Source organism: Lemur catta, chromosome 1 (genome assembly GCF_020740605.2).
Source record: "Lemur catta isolate mLemCat1 chromosome 1, mLemCat1.pri, whole genome shotgun sequence".
Classification (NCBI taxonomy): Eukaryota; Metazoa; Chordata; class Mammalia; order Primates; family Lemuridae; genus Lemur; species Lemur catta.
Window position 1 is genome coordinate 172,042,748 of NC_059128.1, and position 21,815 is coordinate 172,064,562.

Below are 21,815 nucleotides of genomic sequence, written 5' to 3' on the forward strand. Positions count from 1 at the left end.
GTTGCCTCCCATGAAAAACCTCTGATGTAACTTGCCTCAGCCTCTGGGTGAATACTAGATAGTTCTTACCTATGGAAACAAACCCCAGATGCTGACACATCCCGACACTCAACTCTGAACTAAGGGTGGGCAGTATTTGCCGACAGCCTGGCTCATCCTCTGGTCTAGTCAGAGCCACAGTTCAGCCTGACCCAGAGTGGGGGAGGTGATGGCTCTTCTCATCTCTTTTCCTGTTTATAGCTGAGCCTAGCTTAGGCTCCGGGCACAGCAAGGAGCTCAATAAATACTTGCTAAATTCAATTGAGAGACATCCTGCAACCAGGGCCCTGTGATTTGCTGCCCAGTCTGCTGGAGGTGTTCCAGCCATTCGCAAAGGGGGGGTTGTGTAAGCTGTCTGCTTGTTCTGCCTTCTAAAGTCCAAGTAGGGTAAATTCCCCATGAGACCCAGAAGATTAACCTACAAGAATAAATCATCTTAATACCTTTTTTGTTCCTGCTGAAGCCATTTTCACACATGGTACTCTGTTAAGAAGCAGGATTGTGTCATGTTTATTTCCACATCAGTGAATAAAATCTGTTTTCACGAGGCTTGTGTATCCTGGAAAAAAATAGTGTGTGTGTATGTGCATGTATGTGTGGTATTTTAAGGCTAAAGGAATTAACTTCTCTGAGAGCTCAAAATTCTTTGGGAGTGTTGTGTATATTAGCCTAAGACTCTATAATATCTGAGATGTGATTTTCTCTTCAATAGCTAATCAATGGTCTTCCTATGGCAGGCATGTGTAATTCAGTCCGCTTTAAATTTCTTTTGAAAAGCAAAGAGCTTCCAATAAAAGGCAAAATTTCCTATTTCCTATACATGTCATCGTTAGCCTCTTTTGGAGCAATCTGCATTAGCCATACCTTCTTTGTTAGGTGGAGAAAGAGAACAGCTGCCCACACTGCTGATTTGTGCACTTCCATTTGTTTCCAAGCTGCCAAATGGCATGGCTAGAGCACTGGACGCAAGGCCAGGCCAGGGCCCCACAGTTGGGAGGGCAGAGAGCCTAGTACTTGGCAAGGTGCTTTCTGCTGGGCTTGGCCAGGCTGGCAAGCCACATAGTGCTCTGCCAGGCCAGGCCAGGAGGCACTGGACAAGAGGAGGCTTCCAATGGCCTACAAAACACATCACACTCTGTGGACAGAAGTATGGAGTAGATTCCAAACTGCCTACCACCAAGGGATTGGGTAGAAATGACCAAATAAGACCCTTCCTCAAGCATGGCAAGCATCTGACCCATTTAATTTAGAGATCTCTGTCCAGGCCACAAGAGCACAGCTTGTCCATAATTCCCATGTCTTTTTTTTAAGTTATCAGTTTTTACAGAATGTAGCTATGTGTCCTGTTCTATGAGAGCTATTTGGACCATGTTCTATTGCTCAGAACTACCAAATTCATTCCTTGTCAGAAGTCCACTTTCATTTCCCTCAACAGAAGTTCAATTTTATTTTTATTAGAAGTGAAAAATTCTGTGCGTCTCTTGAGCTCATTTCTTATCCTTGGAAGCACACTGTACTGTTTACTCTTTGGGCAAGAGAGAGATCTGGAGCTTTCTCACCAGCTGGGGCCATCTCTGCTTGACTAGGACTAGAGGTGACCTGGAGGGAGGGGCCTTGGAATGAATTGAGTCAAGACCCTTCAGGGTTTTTCTCAATACCTACTCCATTCCACTTCACTCACCTCAACACTGTCAGGAGAGGCTTTTCTACCTTTCCTCAACCAGTCTGGTCTTGCCTGTGCAAATATCCCCGGTGGAAATAAACCCAGGGTTTAAGTGGAAGTGCAATGACAAGTTTCAACACAATGGGCCACTTTGGATATGTCCAATTTATAAGACCATTTCATTTTCCTAAAATCCTACTCTGTAGCTTTATGAGATGCATGCAGAGAGGCAGTGCTTGCAGGGATAATCCTAGAAGGGACTCACAATACCACACTGTTTATCTTGGATTGAAAACCCGATTGGTGGGAGGAGATCTAAGATGTGTAGACTAGAAGTTGCATCTGCTATACCTTTGTTTCTGCTGTGATGGCAGCAACACACCTCCAAATGGCATGTGTTGCCCTCCTTGGTATTTTAAGAAGCTGTCTGTGTTGAACTCCAGTTAATCGTTATTTTCCCACCACTTATTTAAAACCGACAGGCAAAGATGATCTTTTTCATAGCTTTGCTTGCATGTTGAGTCTGACCCCAGGACTTTAGCCCCTGAAGTCTGGAATCATGGGGTCCAGAAGTGAAATTCTCATCCTCTGAGCCAGCTTAGGCTACCAAAGGCAAGGACCAGTTTCCCTAGCTGAAATGGTGGGTTGTTTTTGCCTCTAAAACCTCATTTGGAGGCACAGCTTGCTCTCTGTTCTTCAGGGAGTCCTGCCTATCCTGGAAATCCCTCTTCCATGAACTGGGTCACAGCAACATAGAGCACAGCTGTGAAAACACGAGGGCAAGATCTGTTGGACTTGGGAATCTCTCCCTCAGAAAGTGACAAGACAGAGACTAAATCAGGAACACGCCTATACTTGCTTCCCCGACCTGAGAGTGATAAATTTGGCCTGAGAGAGAGGTTGGCTTTCTGATACTTCTCACCCCATGTCCCCACATCTGTGTCCTGTGGAGCCACCCACAGTTGTCTCAAATACCCTTTGTGATATATATGGAAAAGAGATTTTTATAAGCTCCATTTGTCCTGTTTTGTAATCACCCATTGTGATTACTTGACGTCTCCAACATCCTCCTGGATTGTAGGGAAATACAGGCTGGTGAGGAGCAGAGAGCCACCAGCAGCCTGAGCCAGCCCAAAGGGTGAGTGAAGTCGGCTTTGCAGGCAAGCAAGAGCCTGCTTACTCCCTGAATAAAGCCAAACCAGGGCCTGTCGGCTTGGCCATGGTGAGGAGAGAGGTGACTGGGCTTAGTACCACTGATTCTTGTCTTCTCATGTTCAGTGTCTCCTTGAAGACTCCTGGTAACCACTGGTGCCATCACCACGTGCCCTCATGAAGTGCCGTTCTCCTTGTAAGTCCTAATGACTTGCAGCTCTTCACTTACTTCCCTGTGGGCAGCTATTGACAACTGGCAGGAATATTTAACTAAGACTCTACTACAACAAGCTCCTGTGTAACACTAGGGAAATCAGCACATTTAGCTGGCAGCTCAATCTGTCTGGGGTTCCCACTGGAGCCCTCCTGGACCACCTCCATCACCAGAGGCCATCTGTGCCTACCACTCTGCCAGCACATCCAAGTCCCTTAAGTCCAGGCTCTTCCTGGGATGCTGACCCTCTTCAGTCCCAAGTCTGCCCTCCAGGGAACAATGACTTGTCAGATGGCCATCTGTTGCCATGGATGGGACCCCCCACTGCCCTTCTCAGGATGGCTAGCCCCTGACCCCCATTACCAAAATCCAATGCCCCTTTCCCAACCTCTGCTGTGGATACTGAGTAGTGGGGTGAGAGACGGGGTGAAGGGTGGGTGAAAGCAGCGCATGTTCATTCAGAAGTTGTAAGTAGAAGTGGTAAAATTTTGAATATCCTGTAAATCTCTCCTCCCCTCCCTCATCATTGGCCAAACCATCTCACACAAATCTTCTCCCATGAGTGCGTAGCTAAAAGTTTGAAGGTCACTGTTAAAAATAATTCACTTTCACAACAGATATAACGTATTTAATCATTAACCATGCTTTAGTGCCCTACCCTCTTTTGTCATTGTCTCTTTTGGTGCCCACTTCCCTTCATGATGCAACAAACAGCCAGGTGGGAAGATCTGTGGATTTTTCTTTCTTTTTCCATGTCCGCTGCCTGAAATACAGTGTTGCCTAAAAGAGCATGACAACTAACTCAGGCACTCTCAGCCAGCATTGCATGAGGGAGTCCAGACCAGCAGGGGCTGTTTTATTATTGTCCTCTCTGGGACCTGAAGCCTGGAATGGAAATAAGCTCAGACTACAGAGCATACAACAATTGAACTTTAATAAATTATATTGTAGATACAAAACATCCAGTTAAAATAAAAATTTCATGAGTGCCAACTGTGTGTCTGGCTTGTGCTAGACACTGAAGATAAAGATGGAAAGACTTGGCTCCTGCCCTCAAGGGGCACAAGCTCCAGAGTCAGTCCCATCCTGACTTTGGTTATTGCCATTTCTGTGCTTTGCTTTATAGCTTTACTAGATAGCATGTATCCATAAGAAACATAACTTACTCTTGCCTATGTTTGAAATTTTATATAAATGGAATGATACCACGTATAGTCAGTCTATTATGCCTGGTTTGTTTGCTCAAAATATATGGTTGTGAGATTCACCCATGTTGTTAAGTGTGTAGCTGTAGTTTGTTCATTTTCATTATTTTATTGTATTCCATTAAATGAAGATGTTACAATTTATCTCTTCTGTGAATTGACATTTGGGGCATTTTCAGTTTGGAACTATTTCAACAGTGCTTCAATAAATACTCTTGTACATGTCTACTGATCCACATGTGTAAGAATTTCCCTTGGGTAAATATCCAGGACCGGTACTGTTGGGTCACTGGATGGATATCTTAAATTTTACTAGGTAGCAGTTTGTCAAAGAATTGTAGCCATTTCTACTCCCACCAATAGGGAGGATAGTTCCTATTGCTCCAAATGCTCATCAACATTTGATATGATCAGACTTTTAATTTGGACAATCTGGTGGTTATAATTCTCCTTATAAATTAATGAGTCTACATATATTCAGCACACTGAACTTTAGCCACTTAGATGTATTGCAAATATTTTCTCCTAATTGTGGCTCCTATTTTCACTCCATAGTACTAGAGGACACATATTTTAAATTTAATGTAATCATCTTTTTCTTTATGGTTAATACTTTTTATTTATTGTTTAAAAAGAAAACTCCCCCACCCCAATGTCATGAAAATATTCTCCTATATTATCTTCTGAACACTTTACAGTTTTTCCTTTCATGGGGGTTTTTAATATACTTGAATTGGCGTGGGGTAGGGATGGAATTTTATTTGTTTTTCCTTATAGATGTCTAATTGTTCCAGCACAATTTATTGAAAAGGCATTATGTCCTCGTCTGTATCCAATACCTCTTTATCCGTGTATGCATGAGTGTGTTTCTTCGTGCTCTATTTTAGTCTGCTGGGCTATTTGTTTGTCTCTGAGCAAACGACATTCTATCTTGATTACTATAGCTTCATAGTAAGCCCTGGTATAAGGTAAGGCAAAGTCTTTCATCTTGTTCTGTAGGAGTGTCTGTGTTTTTATTGTCTTTGTATATTTATGAATATATTTTAGATTAGCTTATAAAGCTCCACAGAACAAACAAATAAGCAACCCTTTTGGGATTCCATTGAATTGATTGTTATTTTGGAGGGAAATTACATCTTTATAATAAATAATACTTTTGATTCCATAACTTGTATCTCTAGTAATTTATTTAGGTGTCTCTAATGTCTCTTAATAAAGTTTCTTAATAATTTCTATAAAGGTCTTTTGTTATATTTATTCCTAGTTATTTTATATTTTTGATGTTTGTATTTTTTAATTTTTTATTTTCAATTGTTTGTGGCTGGTATATGGAAAGGCAAATGATTTTACATGCTGTTTTTATATCCAATAATCTTGCTAAAGGCTCTCATTAATTCTAATAATTTCTCTATAGATTTTTTTACTTTCCACATTCACAGTCATAAAATCTGCAAACAATAATTGTTTTTTCCCCAATCCTCATAACTTCCTCTTCTTTCCTTCTTTTATAATCATGCTCTCTAAGTTCCTCAGTGCAAAGCTGAACAAAAGTAAGAGTAGCATCCTTGCCTTATTCCCAGTCATAAAGGAAAAACTTTCAAAGTTTCATAATTAAACATGATAGTAATATGTGATTTATGTATATTAATATATGTCTAATATAGAATCATAGTACATATAGAGATATGTATACAGATAAAGATACATTCATTTTATAAGGGTGAGGAACTTTCATAGTTTTCTGAGACTTTTAAAGAATCATGAATTTATTGAATTTTTGAAACACCTTTCTGCATCTTTCAAATTAGCATTCCATTTATTTATTTAAATATCTTAATGTGGTGAATTACATTACTCTGTTTTCTAAAATTAAATGAACCTTGCATTTCTGAAATAAACACTTATTTTCAATACTCTGTTAGGTCACCTTGATATTAATAATTTTTTTTTCTGGGTGAAGAATATATTTGCATTTAAGTTCATTAGTGAGTTTGCCTTTGTAATTTTCTTTTTTTCTTGTCAGATTTGGTCATCATGATTATGTCAACTCACAAAATGAATCTGGAGCCAGTCTTGCTTTTTCTATTCTTTAGGAAATTTTGTGTATGATTGGAATTGTTGGTTCCTTGAAAGCTTATTAAAATGTCCAGTGGAAACCATCTGAGCCTGGCATTTTTTGTCAGGGAAGATTTAAATTACTGGATCAATTTCTGTATGGTTTGAGTCAGTATTCTTAATTGTTCTTTTATTATATTTGTATTGTATCTAATGTTTATATTTTTAATTTGTATTTAAATTACTTTGAAAGTTTTTAAACCTTCTGAAAGCTTTCAAGAATAATTTAATGAATACTCATATAGCCTTCACCTAGATCCACCAGTTGCTACCATTTTGCCACATTTGTACTCTCCTGCTTGCTTGAACTCTTTCTCCTTCACTTTCTCCATCTCTCTGTCTCTTGCACACAAATACAGACAATATTTTGGTGTGGATTTTTTTTTAAAAATTTACCTTGTTTTGAATTTATTAAAATTTCTATACTTGAAACTCAATTCTAGAACAATCTCAGAAACTATCTATTTTTATATTATCTCTTTTCCTTTTTCTCTCTTGTCTTCTGGAATTTGAATTATATCACATTCTCCCTCTATCTTTTAGGTCTTTTGACTTTTATGTTATATTTTTCTAATCTTATAATCTCTGGCCTGAATTTTGGATACCTATTTGGATCTATTTTACAGCTCGAAATTTCTTGAATTTAGCTACATATTTGTTGATTAAATTATCCATTTTGGTTTTTTGTTTCAAATACTTTTATTTTATATTTTTTATTTCTAACATTATATTTTGTTTTTTCCAAAATATTCTTGGTTATGTATTAATGGCTCCTTCTATTCTGTTGATCTTTCCAAATTTCCCTTTTATTTCTTTAGATATATTAAACATAATTTAGATTTTTATGTCTCTAAATTGACATATCTGGTATTTTTGTGTATGTTTCTGTTGTCTGTTGTCTCTGCTGGTTTGCATTCATGTAAGTGTATACAGTATTTTGTGCTGCTTATTTTACCCCAGACTTTACCTTTGGTGATTCTTTGAGGCCTAGGTGACATTTTATTCCTCAATGCGTATTTGGTTTCTGCCACCTATAGGAGCTGCCACTGTGGGACTTTAATTTCAATTTTCTGCTTAATTCTTTTGGAATGTACAGGGAAAGCATTATAGGTGAAACTCAAGGTCTACAGGGTTGGCAAAATTCTCCAGGGTGGGGCAAGGGGATGAAGATAGGTTGGTTAATGGGTATAAACACATAGTTAGATAGAAAAGGATAAGTTCTAATTTTCAATAGCACATTAGGGTGACTATAGTTAACAGCAACGTATTGTATATTTCAAAATTCCTAGAAGAGAAGATTTGAAATGTTCTCAACACGTAGAAATGATAAATGCTCAAGGTAATGGATACCCTAAGTACCCTGACTCAATCATTGTTACATTCTCCATATGTAACAAAATGTGATATGTACCCTATGAATATGTACAAATATTATGTATCCATAAAAAAATCCCTCAGAGCAAAGCCAGCTTTCGATGCTCACATACTTTCCAGTGTTTCTGGTTTCACTTGATTTGGATTTTGAAAAATCCTTATTTTTGTGTCAGCTCAGCAATGTGTTTAAAGCTTCTCTATTGTGTCCGTTTACTATCTAATCTATGATACTGTTGAAAAAAAAAATTTCTAACTTTTATTTTATGTTTATCATCATGTATTTTGGTTTTCCCATTTGATAAGATAATTTCTCTGCCTCAGGGTATGCCCCATTCTGCTGGAGTCGCTGGGCAGCAGCACCAGGGAGGATTGGTGGGCAGGGATTTCACAGTCCAAGCACCCCTCAGTCCATTGCAGGACCCCAGCAGGAAAGGTCTGATCCCCACTCCCTGTGGAAGCCTCCAGGTGTTGACACAATTGTCTCTCTAGGCAGCTGCAGGTGGAGGAGGGGAAGGGGAGAAAAAAGAGTCTGGGTAGAGGAAACTCTGCACTCTGGTCATCTCTGACTCTCTCTCTGGAGTCACACAGATCACCTGGGACCTGCTGGACCCCTGTTGCTCCTGCAGTCTGGGCCACAGATGGGAAATGTCTGTGTGGGGATGAGTAAAACAGAACCTAAGGGGTTGAGGCCCCCTGGGGAGGACAAAGGCAACCTGTTGATAGAGAAGCAATGTGGTGCTTGCCCTCTGGCTTGGGTCTGTGGGGCGAGAGGCACCCCAGGCAGTGGGGGGGCTGGTGCCCTGTCTGCAAGAAGCTCCCAGTCTCTGGTCTTGTGTGGGCAGAAGGTCTTTCCAGGAGCTGGGAAGCCCACCAACCGTCTGAGATGCGAGAGAGGGAGAAACTAACCACTCCACCTACTCTTCTCCGTGGTCTCCAAGCCTCTCGGGGGTAATCTCAGACGCTGCCTTTCTTGTTCCTGTTCTGCTCCACAACCTTTTCCTGTGGAGTCTCCTGTAGGTTCAGGCACCCTTCCCTCAGACCCTCATCCAATCTATGTTTGCCTGCCTGTTTGTTTTTTCTCTTTCATCTAAAACTCCGTCTTACAGAGACGCTCTGGCTGGTGGTATCTCTGTTCAGTCATCTTGCTTCCTCAATCTCTCATTATTTTTAGTAATACTTTTTGGCTTAAATTCTATTTTATCTGGAAATAAAAAGCAACACTCAGGATATGCACATATAATACATATATAAATATGAACATACATACATTCACTTTGTAAATTTCAACTTTTCTGTGTAGTTATGTTTTAAGTGTGTCACTTATAAACAACATACAACATTAAACCTATCTAACTTCAGAATCTCTATTATTAATAGATAAGTTTAATCTCTTCATATTTAGTAGTGGCATATTGGGATTTATCATATCAATTTATTTTGTTCTAATCTAAATTTTCTGTGCTTTTTTTCTTATTCCTTTACTGAAATTATTGGATAGATCAATTTTTCTTTCATGCCTCTTTACTTCTTAATTATTTGGAAATTATTTGTTCTATATCTGTCCTTTAGCTGTTTACCCTTAAAATTTTAACAAGATCACTTGCATGAGCAAAGTCTAAAAGTAATCTATATGTCTACTCTCTTTTTGAACAATGTGTGGAACCTAGAATATTTTAATAGTGATCACTCCATTTAAGTTTTTGTGTTATTTTTGTCCAGTATTTTGTTACTATTTTGTTTATATGTCACTCAAATTACTCATTATTAACTATTATTTTTATTTTATTGTTTAGATCTTATTTAGATCTATGTTGTTTTTTTTTTATTGTTCACAAGTCCTTCTTTCATCTTAAAGGTTCCTTTCCTGAGGGCTTGTTGGTTGTAAACTAGCCCTGGATGTATGAAAATGTCTTTATTTCATATTCATCCTTGAATAACAGCTTAGCTATTTAAATAATTTATTAATTACAGAGCTGTTTTAAGCACTTTGAAGATACAGGCATCTAATCAGTTTTTATGAGGAGTTTAAAAGAAGCCCAAATCTTTGTTTGCAAAGTACAAAGCTTCATATTCCTGTATATGAATTGTATTATATAAATACTCAAAATCCTTAACCATTGTTTGTGTTGCTGCTCTTGGCTCTTTGAATCTCTCTCTCTCTCTCTCTCTTATTCTCTCTTGGGTAGCTGCAGCATTAAATCAATCTCTAGACCAGTTTTAGGGAAATGTATTTAGTTCGGATTTTCATAGTCTTATTTAAGAGTATTCGTCTGAAAACTCTAAATCCAAAAGGTAGCTGGATATCTTTTATAATAAAATCAGCTTTCAATATTCAGTTGCTCATGGACTAAAGCAGAAGTGGTGCCACACTTTGCCATTTAGGTATGGCATCAGGTTTTTAATGTTCTTCATTTATTTGCTGGCAAATACACCATTTATCACGTACCATCCACTCTATACCACTTTTTTACATTCCCAGATGTTATAGAACGTTGTATGAAGGTGATATAATATATCTTGTCCCATTTGGACACATGATTCACTACACACAACCATGCCAACCTGGAAAAAATTTCTTAAATACTGAGAAATTGAAAGACATAAAACTTTAAAATTACTTAGGTGAAATGGTTTCCTTGGAGCAGTCTAGCAAGTTAACTTGTCACCCCTAGACCAGGAGGCTCTGAAGAGCAGACATGGGCTGCTTTCTGAATTGGAAAAGCACATGAACATTTATTCCTTCTCTTCTTTTTCATAGGGACCTCTCCATTGTGTGGCAGGTATTTCCTGACTCCTAGTTCAGTCAGCTCCAGAATTTCCACTACTATTGTTCATACACTTAATGACCTTCACCATGCACCAGAACATGGTGTATAGCTAGAACTCTGGACCAGGACTCAAGGAGAACTAGAATCTAGCCCAGGCTGTGTGACCTTAAGCCAGTGATGTAACTTCTTATTGCTTCCATTTTTAATATATAAAATAAAAACAATATCTGCACTATGTAGCTTTCAAAATGATCTCTGACTCAACACCAGCCCCCCACCAGTAAGAATTTTTCAGCATTTTACTCAAGCTACATGAAAGTATAAGTTCTAGGTTTTTATAAGGTTTTTCAATAGGGTGTTTGGTGAAATAGTCAAAAAAGAGTGATGTAGGGGGCAAAACGTGCTCTGTTCAGAGAAGGAAAACCCTTTATTCACTCATTCACTTAAAAAATAGATATCTAGCTATTTAAATAATTTATTAATTATAGATACGTTGTAGTCATTTTGAAGATATAGGCACTTTGAAGACTAGGTACATGAGTCTCTCTTCTCCTACAGTTTATATTATTTTGGGAGGAGAGAGGAAGTAAATGAACAAGTAAATTCACAAGAAAATATCATCAAGGAATGAATGCAGAGAATTAAAATAAAAATGTTACAGAGAGTGACTGGGTAGCCTCTCTGGATAGGTGACATTTAAGATGAGACTGGAATGTCATATGATGATAAGAGGGAAGTATGATCCCAGGAAGTGGTTCAAATCAAAGACAGAAAAGACCTTGTTATGTTTAAAGGACCAAAGGCCAGTGGACAAGGAGGGGTCAGAGAAGCAGATAAAGTCAGGCTTTGTGAGTTAGACTAAATATTTTTAAATTTTTATTTTAAGTACGGTGTGAAGCCTCTTGAGGCTTCTATGATAAATGTGTGCTAGGGGAAGTAGGAGAAATCTTTTGTTGCAGGTAAGACTGAGTGGGTTAGGTGGAGAGAAAGAGGACGAGATTGTAGGTTGGTGTAATAGTTTACTAGGGCTGCCATAACCAAGTGCCACAGACTGGGTGGCTTAAGAATTTATTTTCTAACAATTTTGGAGGCTCCCATTTCAAAACCAAGTTGTAGGTAGAGTTGGTTTCTTCTGAGGCCTCTTTCCCCGGTTTGTAGATGGCTGTGTTGTCCCTGTGTCTTCACATGGTCTTCCGTCTGTTATATGTGTGCCCAAATTTCCTCTTTGTAGAAAAATATCAGTCATATTGAACTAGGGTCCACTCTAATGACCCCATTTTAACTTAATTACCACTTAAAGACCCTGTGTTCAAATGCAGTCACATTCTGAGGTACCAGGAAGTAAGACTTCAATATATGTATTTGGGGGTGGGACACAATTCAGCCCATAACAGTAGGGATATAGTGTGAACAAAGGTGTAGAAGCAGGATTGGCATGGCCTGTATTGACAAACAGTGAAGACACTAGACTGGCTGGAGCAGAGTTCACATGTATCAGAGTCACAGGAAGTCAGATTATCAATGGAAGTTGAGATTAGGCTGGTAAGGGTCTTGGATTCCAGTTAAGGAGCTTTGGCTTTCTGTGATAAGTCATGGGGAGCCTTGGAGAGCATCTGAGCAATGCAGGAGAGGTAGGTATGGATGATTAAGCCACTGGTTATGTAAAGGCCATGCAGGAGGGGATGAGGTCAGGGGAAAGCTTGGGGCATGGGGCTCAAGTCAGGCCCTTAGGGACAGAAAGGAAAGGAAAGAAAAGAGAAAGGAACATCTCCAGTGAAGAACTGCTCATACCTATTGAGACAGTGGGGAAACATGGCTCCAATCTGGGAAACTTTGAAAGAACCCTGAATGAGAAGGATTTCTGTGCAAAACTGGGATTATAGTTAGGGTGACTCAGGGAAGCCCATCTAGTCTGTGTCCAAACCCTGCAACTATAGCCATGGTGAAGGTTGGACAGATTGCCTCACTTGGCTGGAAAAACATGGCTTCAGAGTCAGGCAGAGCTCAGCTTAAATCCCAGCTCCTTCATTTACAGCAGTGCGCTTTAATTTCTTTGAGCGAGTTACTTAATATCTTTGAGCCTTAATTTTCCTAGATGTCTAATGGAAATATGGTAAATCAACTTTCCAGATTTGGAAGGCTGACAATGTCTGGCTCATAGTCGGTCCTCAGTAAATGGTAGGTTTCTTCTCATCCCCCTCAGTGGAACTAACATGGCATGTGATCCTCACAACTTGGTGGTCTTAGTGTAGTTGGACTTCTTACATGGAGGCTCCAGCCTCCAGATGTGAGCATCCTAGCAAACAAGGCAGGTGCTGCATTGCCACTGTGATCTAGTTTGGGAAGTTGCATAACATCACTGGTGGCGAATTCTATTGATAGAAGCAGTGCTCAGATTCAAGGCTGCTCAGATTTAAGGAGAGGAGATACGGATTCCATCTCTCAATGGGAAAAGTGTCACTAAGTTTTATGGCTGTTTTTTAAAAATCCACCATGAGGTATACAGACAGTTCCAAGGAAAGTATAGAAAAGTGTACAGGAATAATGCCTTACCATAATTAATGACATCTTTGTTTTCAGCCAGCGCATTCTGCCTTGCCAAGCATAAAACACTCATGTCCAAACAGTGTTGAACATGAACTGAATTTGGTTGTGAACAAGATTTTCTTGCTTTTTCCTGAAAAGAAATGCCTGAACTGTTTTTTAAAAAAGAAGGTCCTTTGGCGGCAGCAGCATCTACACCAGCACTAAAACTTCCAAGAGCAATGTTGAAAATTCTGTAACCTGTGCTGTCACCTGGGGGCCATGGAGACCTGGCTTTACCTGCCAAGATGGGGGAGGGGAACAGTAAATGACTTTAGCTCTTTATAGGTCAGCTTTTCAACCTTTCTTTTAAAGTGAAGTACGTTTAATTGAATTAAATGTGGACCGTGCAGGAAGCTTTGGTTCAATTTTCTTTTTAAAAAATAAGTTTCCATAAGTAGGTATAGTTTAATTATTTTCTTCATTTATCCAGCTTAAATTATTCAGGGGTTGTGTTTTGGTGCTTAATTGGGCAGGGCATTAATGACCCTGGTGAAAATGAGAGGAAATGGCTATGTTTATCTGAGGCTTATTCCTGTTAGATTCTATTTTCTGGAATGGGGGAGTTATTTATTTATTAAAAACTATAGGCTCAGATAAATTGCCTGAGGTTCATTACTGCATTGCCGGGGGGTGGGGGGGGGCCTGGGCCTGGCCTTACTCTGATGAAGGCTGTCCATCATTCTGTTCACCACGTTTTCAGCCAGGTCTTTAAAGGAACATGCCACAATAGTGACTCAAAAATAAGGCCTATAGTCTCAACAGATTCAGAGATTTGCATCTCTACTTTGTAACAATTGGTTATTTAAATGGTTGTTATTCAGAGGAGATGATGGACAAAGATTTAAAAAAATTAAATCTCCAAAGCTACCTTTTCTGACTTGAAACTATGTTTTTGTTACTTACTTATCCTGCATATCTCTCCCAAAATCATGATGTGTGGTAGAAAGATGGAATTTGGAATTAAGCAGACCTGAATTGATATTCTGCACAATTATGCAAATGTGGATAAGTTACTTAAACTTTCTGAGCCACTAATCTGATTATAATAAAATAGGGAAAATAGCACCTGTCTTAGTTTGTTTTCTGTTGCTTATAACAGAATACCTGAAATAGGTAATTTATAAAGAAAAGAAATCTATGTCTTACAATTATAAAGGCTGAGAAGTCCAAGGTTGAGGGGCTGCACCTGGTGAGGGCCATCTTGCTGGTGGGGACACTCTGTAGAGTCTCGAGGCAGTGCAGGGCATCACATCATGAGAGAGCTGAGTGTACTAGCTCAGGTCTCTCTTTCTCTTGTTAAAAAGCCACGAGTCCCACTCCCATGATAACCCATAAATCCAGTAACCCATTAATCCATGCAAGGATTAATCCATTCATGAAGGCAGAGACCTCATGACCCATTCACCTCCAAAAGTCCCCACCTCTCAGTACTGCCACATGGGGGATTAATTTCAATATGAGTTTTGGAGGGGGTAAATATTCAAACCATAGCACCCCTGTTGTTGCAAAGATTAAAGGAGATGCGGAATGCATACCCTGTTGCAAAGCCTGGCACCGAGTGAGTGGGGACTCATCAACTGTTGGGCTGCTTTACCCACTGTCTACATCTGCAATCGCCCAGCAAAGGCACACAGCACAGTACTGCGCTGCACATATGGCACGGACTTGAAGCTCTTATGGTCAGAGTATTTCTAAGGCTAAACTTACCTTTATTCCCTCAAAACCAGGTCATTGTTGTATTTTCCCAAAATGAACCAAATCAAGGTTGTGACTGGCGTTTCAGAGATTTGGGAAGTAGAGATAAGAGGAAGACATTTTTATATTCACTGAACATTGACTATGTGCAACATATTGAGTGTTTACCTCTTTTAATAGTTATGAAGAAGGTGTAATACTGCTTAATCAATTACACCAAAACATAGTGACTTAATGCAACAACCATTTATTATTTCTCACAACTCCATTGGGTAGTTCTGATGTGAGCCAGGCTTGGTTGATCTTGGTTGATACTGGCCTGGGTTTCCACCTGTGTCTGTGGTCAGCTTGTGGGTCAGTTGGTGCTGACCAACAAAGGGTAGCCTTAGCTGGCTGGAATGGCTCAGCTCTATGCCATGTGGTCTCTTACCCACCTGCAGGTAAGCTTGGTCTTTTTCTCATGTTGGTGGCAGGTGTACAGGATAGGAAGAGGAAACATGCATGGCATTGTCTCACTGATCAAAGCAAATCATATGGCCAAGCTCTGAGTTGGGGTGGGAGGGCACATCCAAAGGGAATAGATGAAGAAAGCCATGAATAAATGGGAGCCATTAGTGCACATGATCTACCACAATAGGCATTGTTATTGGCCACATTTGTAAAGGAGGAGATGGGGGCTTGTAATGTTGTGCCACTTGATGACTAGCCTACCCCTGGTATATCTCTCTGCTGTTTTCTTTCCTGGTGATCTATCTACTCCTTGGAGATGCTTTCTAATCAGCTGTATTTCCTCTTCTTTCTCATTGTTTGGTCTGAATTTGGAGTTCATTTGAAATTTGAAATTTCATGCCAAAACTTCAAGACCAACAACTCGGTCTTAACAAAACCTAGTATAATGACATTAAGGACAATGCAGGTAAGTCAGTAAGGTAGGTCTACTTAGAGAAAATGAAGGAGGCATGATGTAATTGGATGGAGCATAAATGGAAGAAAATGACACAAATTTACATTTCTCTTCTGTTTACTGGCTTGCCTGATTTTGCCTGGATCAGCTTCCACCTCTTCATGCTGTCCTTCTTGGATTCTGATAGCAAAACCTGAGAAAGGCAAGGTCTTGGTGTTGGCCTGGGGTGCTTACTAGCTCTTTGACCTTGGACAAGGAACTTCCCTGAGCCTCCATTTCCTTATGTATGGAATAAGAATAATAGCACAGATGTTGATTTGTGGGTTAAAGAAGATCTGCAGGAGAAGACCTCTGCCTGGTTTGAGCCCTGTGTAGTCACCATGATTCACTGCTGTTCCCAAGCACCTCTTGGTGCCTGAAATGCCAAAGAGTTGGGTTTCACCTGCAATAGCTCTGGGTGAGCTGCCAGGACAGCACAGGGAGGCTGAGCAGCATGAGAGCTGTTAATGCATTTTATGGCTTTGTTGAGTACCTAAAACTACAGTTATTAATTATAGGATGCTGTTTAGACACTGTTGCAATATGTACATTTTGCTAATTGATTTGTAAAGGCTCATATCGAGCAACATAAAGAATGTGCAGGACCATAATAACATTTACAAGGGATTGTAACTGCCTTTACCGCCCTCTCTGGCTTCCCAGACAGGGAACAAACACTCTGAGGACTGGACCCCCAACTCTCCTTGGTCTTTGGACCTCCAATACCTAATCCAGTACTCCCTGGCAGGGTGATACAACCTGCCCAGGTGCTCAGTGAACGTCTTGAATCAATTAATAAACAAATAATTGTTTGTTTCTGGATTTCCCTATTCTACCTTATTTCCAAACTATTCCATATGAGCCCTGAATTGTGTGTGACATTGGCATTGCATATATATATGTAAATATGCTCAAGGATTTTTTTTCTGAGGCATCAATTAACATTTAATATTGTCTGCATACCTTTGTGATCCTTGGGGATGGTTGAGGATGCCAAGATGTGCATGGCCCCTGCACTCAGGGAACTGACAATACTCCCTAGCAGGAGATTTTACAAGGCAGTGACCTGCTCTTAGAGATGCAGAGTGACAACAGAAAGGCAGTAACTTCTTGTATAGCACCATACTGCAAGGAATAGTTTGACCCCTACTACAGCCTCGGCAGGTCCAGCACCCCAAGTTTGCTTTTTCTGATCCATCTGTTCCATAAGCCTCTGAGGGCCTTGGCTGGCCCTGATTTTCTGAGATGGCGTGGAGCTTGGCCTTTGCCATCCAGATCCAAGGCTATCTACCCTGTTGACAACTCCTAGTAGCACTTGCGCTTTGGCGCTCCTGTGTGCGCCTGGCGCCCTCCCCAGACCAGGCAGCATAGAGCGCCCAGAGACTCAGCCAAGGGCAGGACCCGCAGCGACGCCCGCCCGCCCCCTCTGCCCAGACCTCAGTTCAAAGGACGCGGCAAGGTAGGGTCCCCTGCGCCCCCGCAGCCAACCCGCCGGCCCCAGGTGAGCCTGCCGTCCCTTGCGGCGGCTTTTTGGAAAGCTGGAGTCTGGGCGCCAGGTTGGAGGGTTCCCGGGGTTGCCCACCAGGGTCCTCTGGGAGCCGGGTCCTGACTGGGGCAGCAGGACCCGCAGAGCGCCTGGGAGCCTGGGGACGGCAGAGGAAAGTTGGGGGCAGGGGCTGTGGGGCGGGGAGCGCGGAACCCGGCGCCGGTGTCCGCGTTCATGAATATGCACGAGCCACCTCCCTCCCTCCGTGACGTCACGGGCCGTCCCGGGGTGAGCGCCGGAGCCGCTCCGGGTCCGCGCCAGTGAGCGCGGCTGCTGCCGGCGAGGGAGCTGCGCGGCTGCGGGAACCGAAGGCGAACGCGGCGGCGGCGGCGGTGACGGCGGCGCCAGAAGCGCACCCAGCGGGCACGGCGAGGCGGCCCGGGGCGCGGCGGGCACCAGGAGGCGAGAGCCGGTGCGGTCAGTAGGCGGCGGCTGCAGCTCGTTGGCGGCGGCTGCGAGGATGCTGCCTGGGAGGCTGTGCTGGGTGCCGCTCCTGCTGGCGCTGGGCGTGGGGAGCGGCAGCGGCGGCGGCGGGGACAGCCGGCGGCGCCGCCTCCTCGCGGCTAAAGGTGGGTGCTGGGGAAGTTTGCTCCACTGCCAGGAGAAAGGCAGGGCAGGATTGAGGGTGAAAGCGGCAGGGACCCGGCGGCTCGCGCTGGATTTGCCTGCCCTCCGCTGCCGCAGCTTCTCCAGCCTCTGTGAGCCCTGGATCCCCGAAGTCGGCGCCCGATGCTGCGGACCAGAGGTTCCACCCGCGGACGCCGGCCCAAGCCCTGGGCGGGGTCCGGGGACAGAGGAGAAGGCGAGGTCTGGGGAGTGCGGACAACTTTGGGGTCTGTCTGTGCCGGGGAGGGAGCAAAGTGGGTGAGTCGCAAGCTCCGGCCCAGGGACGGCTCGAGCAGGGCGCTGGCACTGCCACCGGGAGAAGCAGGTGTCTGCCTCTTCCCGGGGGAAAGCTCAGCGGTGGCGCCTTCTGAGGCGGGAGCCGAGCCGTGACTTGTCTCCCAGCTCCCAGCTCGGGGATTGAGTTGAAACTTGTAGGCTCCAGGGAGAGCCCCCTGGCACTCTTCAGGCTCCCCCAGGGCGGCTCTGGCTCCCCTGGGGACGCGCGCCCTCCCGGTGGGCTGCGAAGTCCGGAAGAAGTGCGGGATGTGTCGCTCCCCACTGCCTCTCCTACTCTGCCCTGGGCCCTGAGGACACAGGCGCCGAACCTGGCGCCAACCCCCGCCCACCCGGTTCGTTTGAAGATCTTGACCTCCCCGGCTCTCCCGCCCGGAAGGAAGCTAGATCGCAGTGAACGCCTGGCTGTCAGGCAAGCATAGAAGCCGGAGAGCCCCGACTTTGACAGCTGCCCGGGATCGCCGGGAGGAACGCTGGGGTGAGGGCGGGGGTTGGGGGCAGCTGATCTGACGCTTACGAGGGGCGGGGAGGCAGTGGAACTGCAGAGCTGCTGGGAGAGGGCGTGGGGGACTGGGGGAGGCTGTGGCAGATCCCGGCTGGAGCGCCCAGCTTGGTGATAACTTGTTGATTCTCTGCGCTGTTGACAAGGAGGGCTTGCATTTGGTTTGAGGGCTGTAGCCAAATCCGCCAGGTGACAATGGCCCGGTACGTGCGTGGTCCCCGATCATCAGAACGCGGAGAGGTTTGTGCCCGTCAGAAAAGAGACTCCCTATAACAGACAACCTGCTTTGGAGTCTGGCTTTGAACAACAGTTTACCACTAGCTCAAGGAAGGGAATGCCTATCAGGTTGAATTACTCCAGAAGGGTGGAGAGCAAGGGACAGGCAGTGCGCCTTGTCAGGGCCTTGGGAACTGCCTTTCCAGTAACTTAGGAGCGATCCATTTGAGAAGAATAGGGGCGCTTCAGTTTATCTGTAGTCTTTAATTTTTTTGGCGACATAGTTTTGAAAAGGCTGTGTAAGCACATATCCCATGTCTTTTCAGCATTTTTTTTCTTTGTGTATCCTTGACAGGCAGTTTCTTGTTTAGAAAGAAAAAGAAAAACTTATTACAAAAATGTCTCAAACAGTGTGGTAAAGGCGTTGCTGTTAGGAAGAGATCAATCTGAAAGACTGTTGTTTTGGTGAAAACAAGAATAAAAAACAATGAACTTCCAAACTTTTTGTCCTCCTTCCCCAATATAGACATTTTGTTAAATAGGAAAATTATATATTTAAAAAAATTTCCATCCCTTTGTAGCAAAGCAAATGGTGTATTAATAAGCAGACTTCTACAAACAGGGAGGGAGCACACAGCAAGTGAAGAACAGGGAAGAAATCATTTGGGAGGAGGACCTGGTGTGCGTAATGCACTGCTGAGTTCTTAGGTCAGAATGGAAGGCTTCGCAGAGGTAAGAGAGAAAGAGAAGGAGAGAGAGGTCAAAAAGAAAAAAAAGTCCAGGCTTTCAGTGATTTGCATTATGTAAATAATTATGTGCATTTTAACCAATACCCCACTCAGAACATATCCATTTTGTGGTTAAAGCTAGCCATTTGTCTTTTCATTGTAAAAAGTTTATTGGCCCTGCAAAGTGAGAGTTAACTGTCTAAATTCCCATTCTCTCCTCTTTCCCCTTCTAACCACTAGGGGGCTGCAAAGAGCGCTGTTTGCTGCATTTTTTTTTTAAAGACAAATATGTAATACTTGATCACAACAGAGACATTTATTATGACACTTTAGTTAGTATTTACAGAACTGACTTTCCTTATTACAATGCACTTGCATTTTGCGTTTCCAAATCGCATAATCTCTGAAGAATGTTTGGAATAATAAAGCTGTATGCTTCATGTATAATGCACCCTGCCTCTGACTTTGCCATTTTTAAAGTTCATATAATTATTATTCCTATCACTAAAAAAGAGAAAACTCAGGAAGGCATGCGAAAAAGATTGAACAAAAAATATCTTTCTTCTTCCATACAATCTGTACTCATGTGTAGAAGAAAATTGGGAGCGTGGTGTCAAGCTTCCTGGCAGAGTTGAATGCACCCTCTGAACACTCTCTGGAAGCACACGCTCCCAGCTTGTGTGAGAAGTCGTGTCTGTGGTGCACAGCTTGTTGTGCCTTTGTGTTCATTGCTTCTTGCTTTAGGGAATCAAGTAGCTAATCCCTGACAACCATTTGGGGTTTTCACAGAATCGCTGCATTTTCAGTGCAAACGTATTTCCAATTTGAGAAATAATACAGTGGCCAGGCAGTTATAACCCCTTCCCTTAACCCTTCCATATCTTGGCTATTCAGAAAAGATAAGTACTTCTTGGATTCTCTGAAAAGACTAGATCATATATGCATGTGTACAAGGAGCAAAACCGGGAAGGTATTGTGTACCCCAAAAGTCTCTGGGGCATAGAAAGACATGCCTTATCCAAGGGAAAGAAGAAAATGTAATCTAGGTGAACATCTTAAAGTTTGTGCTAAATACGACAAAATGTCAGTAGCCTTAAGATCTCAAGGCCCTGGCACACAGTCCCTTTTCAGTTCCCAACATGTAGGCATAGAGGTCATTCAGGACAATACTTGAGTATAAGTTATGGACCATCCTTTATTGTAGTGATCAGCTGTGTGCCCAGAGCCTGGCCCAATGCTCTGGAGGTTTCTGAGCAGGTAGCAGAAGACCATCCCCAGCCCCTCCCACCCCTACCATTCTTTAAGGAGCTTTTGTTTTAGTTGGTAAGATAAGATTTTTATGTGGAAATTTTAAGAGAATGACAGAAGACAGAATTTGTCCAAAATATAGCACCAACTGTGTGATAGAGACGGGAGAAAGCAAGGGAGGCAAGGGAGACGGGGGAAGGGAGACGAGGCTTACAGAAGCAGCATTTGGTAATAGGGAGGGGAGAGGACAAAGCAGAATCACGACTACAGTAGTGCTATAATTGTAGTCATGGCAGCCTATGGAGCCCTTCCTGAGTATGTTCCAGGCACTGTGCTAATTCCTTTCATGGGCTGTTTCTAACTCTTACAGCACATGCAGAGCCAGTGTTAGCCCATTTTACAGATGGAGAAACTGAGTCCAAGAGGGGGTAAACAATTTGCCAAGACCTCCAGCTAGAGGATTTGGTGCTGGGATGAGAATAAGAAAGATCACTATGTTCACTGCTCCCTGACTCTTCATCGGATATTCTGCCTTTTGGTTTGCAAGCAGATCTAGGGACCGAGGGGAAGCTGAGCTGTTTGTATCTCTGAGTTACTCAGGAACACTTGTGGTCCTGCCCACAGCAGTGTGAAAGTCCAGGGCTGTCTAAAAGGGGACTGAAGGGGAGGTGAGGAAAGTGGGCCTCGTTTTCATCTGTGGAAACCAGTGTTCTTGCTTGGAGCAGCAGTTATCTCTCCCACAGATTCAAAAACCATCCTCGAGTATTCCAGAGTGCACACTGCAGAACTTCCTGCAGGGGCAAAGGTGTGGAATTTTTATGTTGAATTGTCCTAAATCATATTTGGGCAAGTGGAACATATTTCCTAAGGGTGTGACAGAGTTATTTTTCTAACTGAAATACAAGTGTCAAAAAGCCCTCT

The 21,815-nt window shown here is 42.8% G+C and overlaps 1 protein-coding gene across 1 annotated transcript in view; it reads left to right on the forward strand.

Moving 5' to 3' along the window:
* Positions 1-17,565: 17,565 nt before the first annotated feature.
* Positions 17,566-21,815, forward strand: part of CLSTN2 (calsyntenin 2) — a 580,228-nt gene continuing 575,978 nt past the window's right edge. The window contains exon 1 of the mRNA XM_045539303.1: positions 17,566-17,869. Coding sequence (XP_045395259.1) covers positions 17,761-17,869 — 109 coding nt within the window. The 5' untranslated portion in view covers positions 17,566-17,760. The remainder of the gene's footprint in view (positions 17,870-21,815) is intronic.